At 35.9% G+C, this 8819-nt stretch overlaps 1 protein-coding gene across 1 annotated transcript; it reads left to right on the forward strand.

Moving 5' to 3' along the window:
• The first annotated feature begins 991 nt into the window (after window positions 1-991).
• On the forward strand, window positions 992-5628 carry LOC107489577 (probable leucine-rich repeat receptor-like protein kinase At1g35710). The gene is made up of 11 exons (XM_016110325.3): window positions 992-1443; window positions 1623-1770; window positions 1925-1996; window positions 2586-2657; window positions 2900-2971; window positions 3063-3206; window positions 3288-3368; window positions 3469-3540; window positions 3836-3907; window positions 4529-4600; window positions 5389-5628. Exons 1-11 carry the CDS (start codon window positions 1350-1352, stop codon window positions 5477-5479), a joined length of 990 nt encoding a protein of 329 aa, XP_015965811.1. The 5' UTR covers window positions 992-1349; the 3' UTR covers window positions 5480-5628.
• Window positions 5629-8819: the final 3191 nt, after the last annotated feature.

An 8819-nucleotide genomic window follows, 5' to 3' on the forward strand; every position in this document is an offset into this window, starting at 1 on the left:
ATAAATTTAATTCATAGTAAAATTGATTATTTATTTATGAAAAATACTAAAAAGCCATCAAAATTTATTATTTTTATCTATTACTTAATTATTAATTTAATTTTTTTAATATAATTATTTTAATCTAGTAATTTAATAATATATTTTATCTCATCTTCTTAAATATTAATAATTAAGTGATAATAAAAAATAATAAAATTTGATAATTTTTTAATTTTTTTTAATTTCTTTAGACCGTCGCTGTATTGTTTATTTGTATTAGGGGTGTACATGACCCGATCCGACCCGAAGACCCGGCTCGACCCCAAACACTTTAGGAACTAATTTAGTGTGATTTCATCGGGTCTAGGATCGGGTAAGGGTATCAAAAATAGACCGGTCATTATTTCGGGTCGAGTTCGGGCCATAGCTCGGGTCACCCGAACTCGGCCCAATGGCCCGGTCATCATACACAATTAATATTTTATGTTGGATGATGACTATTTTTATGTGGAATTTAAATATTGTAAACCTATATATTTTATGTTATTAGTCATTTATAAGATTATAAGTTAATATTTTATGTTTAAAATGCATAAGACTTTATACTAATGCATAATATTGTGTTATTTGTATTGATTTAAATATTTGGTGTTAGACAATATTAGTATTGATTATGGTTATACTTTAATTTTAGAGAAGAGTTGGTTCTTGTTATATTTTTTTAAATAAATTTTACTATGTGAATTGTGAAATAAAGGTTGGAAATTAGGTGATTTTTATATGCTAAAGACCCAGTTTTTACCCGATTTTTATCCGGTTTTCATTCGGTCCGAATGTGCATAGATTTCATCGGGTCTAAAATCGAGTTAGGGTCTAAACATTAGGTCCGATCTATATTTTGGGTCGAATCTGGGTTAAGCCAAATCCGGTGTGGCCCTGTACACCCCTAATTCGTATTGCTATTTTAACTGCCCAATAAACCGGACCTTAAGTCATAGTCAATCACAATTCATGCACAAATCTGGCCAGAACCCAATATCACAAACAGGGTAGCAAAAACGTTTCCTTCTCGTAAATAATAAAGAAATACTAAATGGTACAGAAATTCAGTGCCGACGAGTGCCTAAAGATTTTCACTTCCCAGTTTCCAGTTCCATGCCGCGTTCACTGAGTTCTAACTTCATATCATATCCTTTCACACTCAAAATCGAAAAATCCCAAGTTTCTGCGCAAAATCTGTCACCTTGAAATCAAGATACAGAAACGTCTCAATTATTATCGACATCAGGATCAATAACAAGAACAATAAGAAACAAACACTTGATCAGATCTAGAGCAAAAAGGATCTCTTCAAAGCGCCCATCGAAATGGCGCTAATATCCTTCACTCTACTCTCCCTGATTCTCGTTTCCTCACTATCAATTCCAAACCTTGCTCACTGCAAGACCCTCAAACGTGACGGTAACGTTTATGTGATTTACTCTCTTCTTAAAAACACCACTCGACCCATGTGGTTTTCTCTTACCCTTTCTCTGATTCCGTTGGTGAGGTTGCGCTTTGGGTCGGAATCGGTGATGGGCATGTTTTGTTTTTCATAAAGATATTTATTTTTCTTATTTTTTGGGTTCTATTTTTGGCAGTTAAAGCTTTGAATGAGATCAAGGCTTCGCTTGGTTGGAGAGTGGTGTATGCGTGGGTTGGAGATGACCCCTGCGGTGATGGAGATCTACCTGCATGGTCTGGTGTCACCTGTTCCACTGTCGGTGATTATCGTGTTGTCACCGAGCTGTGAGTATAAAGTTTCTTCTCTATCATTCATGTTCAGTTTATTAAAAGATTGAATTGTGTTATGCTATGTGAAAGAAAAAGGGAAGAACGTGTTTTTTACTTTTGCCATTGATGGAGTAATCGGAATTATTCGGCTATTTTTCTTTATTTTCAGTGAGGTGTATGCTGTGTCTATTGTGGGACCTTTTCCTACTGCTGTGACAAGCTTGTTGGATCTTACACGGCTGTAAGCATATTATTACTTGAATTATTTTGGATCTTCCATTTATATGTATAGTTATGTTGGACTTGGATGCTCATGAAATGAAGGCCAATTTGGAGAGTTGTATGTGTATGCTGTTCAAGTAGTTTTGCTGAAATCAAAGGTAGTTGTCTTGTGGAGTTTACATGGATTTAGGTGAACTGGAAATCCTGAAGAGTGAACCCTATTGGAGACAGAACTTGTAAACACATTGAGTTAACTTTAGAGTATGATAACCTTGGCTGAATCTAAGGATGGTAATTGGTTGGCTGATGAAACCTTGGTACTGGAAGGTTGGATTCCTAGTTTGCAATAACATATTGAATTAGATGTTGCTATTATAGACCTTGGATAGTTTAGCCTATGTCTTGGTGTTTAATTGAAGTCGAAGGTTTTTTGTTTACTCTGGTAACTTTTAATGTGCATATATAAGTGTGCTCAATATAACCTAGAGAGAGATGTAGACGTACATTGGTGAAAGATTTATAATTTTAACTAGACTGGAATGATGTTTAGCAATGTATTTATAGTGGTAAAAACTGTTATGTGATTGAATATTGTATTCTCATTGCAGGGATCTCCATAATAACAAGTTGACCGGGCCTATTCCTCCTCAAATTGGACGTTTGAAGCGTCTTAAGATACTGTATAATTAATTATTCCTCACCACTTTCTGGTTCCACAATTCATTTGTTTTCTGAATACTTCAATTTTGATATGATGCATTATAGTGACATACTTATTTTTCTGTAATCTATAATCTGCGTTAATAACTTCTGTTGATTTATGATTATTATGCTTTTTCCGTTGCTTTCTATACTCTCAATTGTTAACGCCTGATAGTTTTATTTCTATTATGTTGTGGTTCATGTCATTACTTCCTTACAGAAATTTGAGGTGGAACAAATTGCAAGATGCAATTCCTCCAGAAATCGGTGAGCTTAAAAGTTTAACTCATCTGTGAGTAATTCTTACTCCACTGTGCTCGATAGTCTTATCTTGCCCCATTTTCTTATTTAACTTGCAATTGAGATATGATAACATTATGCAGATACCTAAGCTTCAATAACTTCAAGGGAGAAATCCCTAAGGAGCTTGCAAATCTTCCTAACCTTCGGTACCTCTACCTTCATGAAAACCGTTTAACTGGAAGAATACCACCAGAATTGGGCACACTACAAAACCTTCGGCACTTGTAATGTTCGAATCTTACGGGGATCTGCTTGTGCACAGTAAACTATTTATATCTGATAGTAATGGTTTCTCGTGTTTCTAGGGATGCTGGTAACAATCATTTGGTTGGTACCATAAGGGAACTCATTCGTATTGAAGGTTGCTTCCCAGCACTTCGCAACCTGTAAGTTTTTGCAGGCTATTTATTTTCTCTTAGATGTAACCTTTGGATCCTAAATGGATTGCATTTGCTTGTGAATATTAACAAGTTTTGTTATACCCAGATATCTAAACAATAACTATTTTACGGGAGGAATACCTGCACAACTTGCTAACTTGACTAGTCTTGAAATCTTGTGAGTATTACATTTTCTTCTATCTCTCTATATCTCATCTTCCCTCTGTATGTGTGTGTGGTTAGTGCAAGGCTATCAAACTCAAGAGGTCAGCTAAACTCATGAGGTTTAGCTAAACTTAAATCATAACACTCAACTCTTATGCTTGCAACTCGCAACCTGATTTTGGAACTTAAACTTGGACACTCATAAGAGTTTTATTCCCGGGTGTGTCATGATAGCATGTGACAAAATTGCTAAACAATTCCGTTGTCGTTGTTGTTACAAAAAAGTGGTGCCTGTTTGTTGGTGGCAGGTACTTGTCTTACAACAAGATGTCAGGAGTTATACCGTCTAGCATTGCTCATATTCCTAAATTGACATACTTGTAAGTTTGTTTTCCAACCTAATTCTTTGATAGTTTCTGGTCCAGTAAAATACATTTTTAGATATATGTAAACTAGGAATTGATTGGAAAATGCATTCAGGGCATTTGCATCAAGTAGAGACTCTAGATTTTTTTTTTTATCATAAAAGAATAAATTTTTATGTTTTGTTGCAATATAACGTTTCGTTTAATTTAGTTTACATTTGTTTCTCATGCTTGCAATATTATTAAGCTTATAGAGGAGGCCATGTAGAAAAAGTGATGCTAGTGTCAATCAGCCCTTTATGTTTTCCATTTTCACTTTGTCCATTACGTTGAAAAATCAATTGTACTTGGACATAAATGTGTCTAAATACATTTATTTTTCTACTATATAAAAAAAGTAAAAATGGCAATTAGTTTGAAACGAAGATAGTATTGATTCTCTACTTACAATACTATAATATAGTTTGATCATATTTATGTCTCGTGTAAAAATGGAGATGGGAATTTTCTCTGATTTTCTTTGGACACTGCTATTTAGGGTATCAAATATGTAGATACTTGCAATATATATGTTTGGCATTTTTTTTCTTTTACTTTGTAATTTCAATATGTATATCTTTTCCATCTTTGTTTCAGGTACTTGGATCATAACCAGTTTTCAGGGAGAATCCCGGAACCCTTTTACAAGCATCCATTCTTGAAAGAAATGTAAGTTTCCAACATATTTAATTAACAATGTGTTTGTTTCAGTTTATTTTACCAGAAAATTTCTTTATTTACTGGGAAAAGAAATTTCTTTAGCTAAGTTGGATAAATTTTAGAGAGAACCAGGCATTTTCAATTATCATATAAAAAAAGGTGAATACCCATCCCGGCCCCTAGTAATTTTTTCGAAAGACTATGAAACCCCTAAGAAAAAAAAAAAAATACCCATTTCGGCCTCTGACAATTAACTCCATGAGACTGATTAGTCCCTCTATTAATGATCTCTCTCCAGAACATGTTTATGTGACTCGCTAATCACTAATATATCCTTGATTTAATTTTTATAAGTAAAAACAATTTAAAAATCACTAATATTTGTTAGTTTTACACAGTAAATTTAGTCCATTTATTTAAAAAATGTAAAAAAAAAAAAAACTAACAATTACCCCCTAAAAGACAAGACTCCCAACAAAAAAGAATTTGTAAATCTTAGTTGATTCTTAACAGATAAATCAACAGTTTAACATATTATGTAGATTTATTCTATTAATACACAGAGAAAATATTGACAGAAGCGCTAATCAGTCTCACAGAAATAAAGTTCAAAGGCCGGAAAGGGTATTTCTTTCGTTGTGGGCCTCATGTTTCGAAGTAATTATCAGGGACAGTTTAGAATTTTTTCTCTATAAAAAATTATAAAGAAATCCGTGAAATCACTTTTTAAAAACAAAAAGGCACCCTCGCTAACACAGTCATTCTCATTGAACTGATAACATTGTGTTGTGAAACAGGTACATTGAAGGAAATGCATTCCGACCTGGTGTCAACCCCATTGGTTTTCATAAAGTGCTCGAAGTTTCTGATGCAGACTTCCTTGTTTAGTTATATAAAACCAAATCAAAATTATTTTAATTTTCCAGGAAGTGTGAATGTATAATTATTAAAATAAAAAATAGTTCCTCTAATAGTCCCAAGTGAAATATAGCCTAATAGGTAATCCAAATTTTTGTCTAAAGCTTATTATCGACCAACGTTTCACATCTCCTTTTTTGTTCCTTTTGTAGTTTTGTACTATAGAACGGCTCTGAAGTCACGAGATACGGAAGCATTATTCTTATATATATATATACTTTACATTTGTTGTTGAGAGTTTAATACTTAACTCGTTCAATGTTACAAGAAATGCCTATTATGATTTGTTCTAAGGGTCACTTAAAATGTTGATTTGGGCCCGAATTTGAGGTCCAGATCCCTTTGTATGACAGCGTCCGACTTGTTGATATCGAGGTGCCATTTGTCCGAGTTTCTCGTGAGAAGGTTTAGGCAGGTTTTTGGTAGATTAAAACGTAAATAATACCTGAGGGGTGTCAGTCTATTTATAGTAAATTTGATAATTTTGTTGCGGTAGTTTCATCTTTATTGATGGATAAACGTTCTCTTTTATCTTGAGAGTTTGTTGAGGTCTATCTTTTAGGGAAGATAGAGATAGTGGAGAGATTCGTGGAGGCAATTATTTGCTCGGGCAAGCAGAGCTAGATTCCTTTCACGGTGTTGGACCTCTTTAAAGAAGTCGGGTATGGGTCAGAGGCCTCTTCTGTGGGTCAGACCTTTTCTCCTTATTGGGTCTGTCTTTATTTGTTGGATCAGGGTATGAATAGTACCCCTGCTTGAGTTCGAACTTTATGTTAGGTCAGGTTCGAGCATTTAGTGGCTTCAGCTTTTATGTTGGGTATGCCGACCTCAAGAGGTCGGACACTCGACGTATTTTTGAACGTTATCCCCTTTAAATGAGGGACTAACTTGGCGCCGCAGTTTTCTTGGGATGCGCGCATGTCTTTAAGGGGGGGGGGGCTGATAGGACTTTTTTGCCCCTTCTCTCATAAAAATGCTTCACCTCTTCTTCTTTATTTCCACACTTCTGAAACTCTTTTGCTACTTTTCTCTTCGCTTTCTTCTTTCGCAGAGAACTTTTTCTTCCTTGTTACTGTAAATATTTTCTCCTTTTTTTAGTAGTTCACTTTGTGATTCCCTTTCTAAGACGTTTTTCGTTTTGGCTTGCGTTTAACGAAGAGGATCATCCGTGAATTGCCGCTTGACGTGCCCCTCTCCCTTTTGACTTTCGTCAAGGTTGGTGCCTTATCTTCTTGTCAATCTTTATGGTCTATTTGCTTGAGACTGTTCTGATTGGTCCCTTGAAAAAAAATTGTCGTCGATGTTGATATGTTTGTTTTCTTATTCTTGGAGTTGCTTTTAATTGTTGTTGCGTTAATTTTGCTAAGAAGTCTTTTGGTCTTCTCCATCAATTGAGATTGATATAGAATGTTTGGCTGTGTGTTATTTTGTAGAACTATAGTTGTTCGAAATTTTTTATTGTCATTTGATTGTCGCTTGAGATCATTTTGAGGAATTCTGAATTTTGCAAAATTTTTTGAAAATTATAGCCGTGAAATTTATAGCTGCATTGTTGTTTGTTTGGTTGCATTCGTATTACCCCCAATGGTGTCGCTAACCATATGGTGATGTCAGTTTCTCATAGCATAGGAGGGATACCATTTTCGCGTGCTTTGTAGAAAAAAAGAAAATGGCTTTCTTTGGTTTTACTTGTTTTTGACCGACTTCTTTTAGACGACGTTTGAGTTATAGTAGTAACGATCTCTTCATTTTGTATTTGTAAGTATAGCCTTTATGTTGCATTCTGTTGTCCTCAATATGTTGACTAAAGTTTACCCTAGCCTTTTAACTTGGGTAGATACGTCTATCCTTTCTTGCGTTCTAGTAGTGGATAAGGAGTATTGTGATACTTTTCGTAAGCATTATAAGATTTGTGAATATAGAGATGATGAGAGAAATTATGAGGAGAGAGTTTGTTTTCGTCCTTTGGATAACTCTAAATACCCTTTTTTCTATGCCTATGATTGCTTTTTCTTCAAATTAGGTGTTTCACTCCCTTTTACCGTTTTTGAGTCGAATATTATGTGGACTTGCAATATTGCTCCTTCTCAATTTCACCCGAATTCCTGGGACTTCTTAAAGATTTTCCAGCTCCTCTGCCAAGAACTTTATGTCCGACCTTTTATTAAGGTCTTTTTTACCTGTTCGTCTTGTCCAAGCCTGAGAGGTTGAAAGGGAAAGCTTCTTGGTTTTCCTTTTGTGCCATCCATGGTAGAAAGGTTTTCTCCATTTTTGATGAGTTTTTTTACGACTTCAAGAATTACCTTGTTAAGGTTTGATCTCTAGAAGGTGTCCGACCTTTCTATCTAAACGAGAATGATGAGACTTCCTTTTTCCCTGTATTGGCAAGAGGAGCCCGTGATAGCCAAATACACTGTAGATAAGTTAGATGAAGTTGAAAAATATTTTATGGACGTGTTGCAAGAGTTCTGAGACCGAGCTTTTAACTTAGACACAAAAAGGTTATAGGGGATCCTGGTCAGCTTCGGTCCAAGCTAGGTAGTCTCCCAACCTCTAGCTTTTATGATTTCTTAAGTTGTATTTTGTTGTTCTAATGTGCCTTTCATTCTTGTAGAGTCCATGGCTTCCAAGACCTCCTCTATGAAATATTTGCGTTAGACTCAGAAGACAGTTGTGGACTGAGGTCTTCAGGGTAAAGAGATTGAGGGGGCTTCATCCCGATCTTCCCCAAAGAAATCGGATTCTAGTCATACTGCTCAAAAGAAGATCGGGTGCCCCGCCTTCCCCATCGCCTTCAAAGCCTCCTCCCGAGAAACAAAAGACTATTAGGGAGTTAAGCATCAACGATAAAGAGTTTGATGGGTTTTGCTCAGAGTGAGAAGAATATCTTGCCTCATAGTCACATAGGCATGGAGGATGTGTCTATTCAAAATCACCTCAGCCATATGGCCCTTAATGATATTCGAATGGCAGGAGTGTGCACTACTCTAGCTAAGGAGTTGAGAAAGACTCCTATTGGTGCCACTCAAAGATTTCTTTACTCTACCCGAGGTGAGGTGGAGAAACTAAAGATTTTGAAGGAGGAGTTGGAGGAGGAAAATGCGAGGCTGAAATCTGACTTGGAAAAGGCTCGTGCCCGGGTTAAGACAGCTGAGGCTGTTGCAGCTGTGTCTGAAGGGGTGAAATAGAAGGCCGAAGAGAGTTACACTCGGGTCTATGGGGAAAAACTTGACCTTCAAGAGGAGTTAAAGAATGCGCAGGAGGAGTACGCTGCCCTTCAGGAAAACGTGGTCAGAGGGATGGACGAGAT

Source organism: Arachis duranensis, chromosome 5 (assembly GCF_000817695.3).
Source record: "Arachis duranensis cultivar V14167 chromosome 5, aradu.V14167.gnm2.J7QH, whole genome shotgun sequence".
In the NCBI taxonomy this organism is placed as follows: Eukaryota; Viridiplantae; Streptophyta; class Magnoliopsida; order Fabales; family Fabaceae; genus Arachis; species Arachis duranensis.

Bases quoted from the DNA above. Each gene is read 5' to 3' on its own strand.
- LOC107489577 (XM_016110325.3), top strand. From the start codon at position 1,350: ATGGCGCTAATATCCTTCACTCTACTCTCCCTGATTCTCGTTTCCTCA. The intron at 1,771-1,924 runs GTGAGTATAAAG...CTTTATTTTCAG, and splicing joins TATCGTGTTGTCACCGAGCT to TGAGGTGTATGCTGTGTCTA. The intron at 2,658-2,899 runs GTATAATTAATT...ACTTCCTTACAG, and splicing joins TTGAAGCGTCTTAAGATACT to AAATTTGAGGTGGAACAAAT.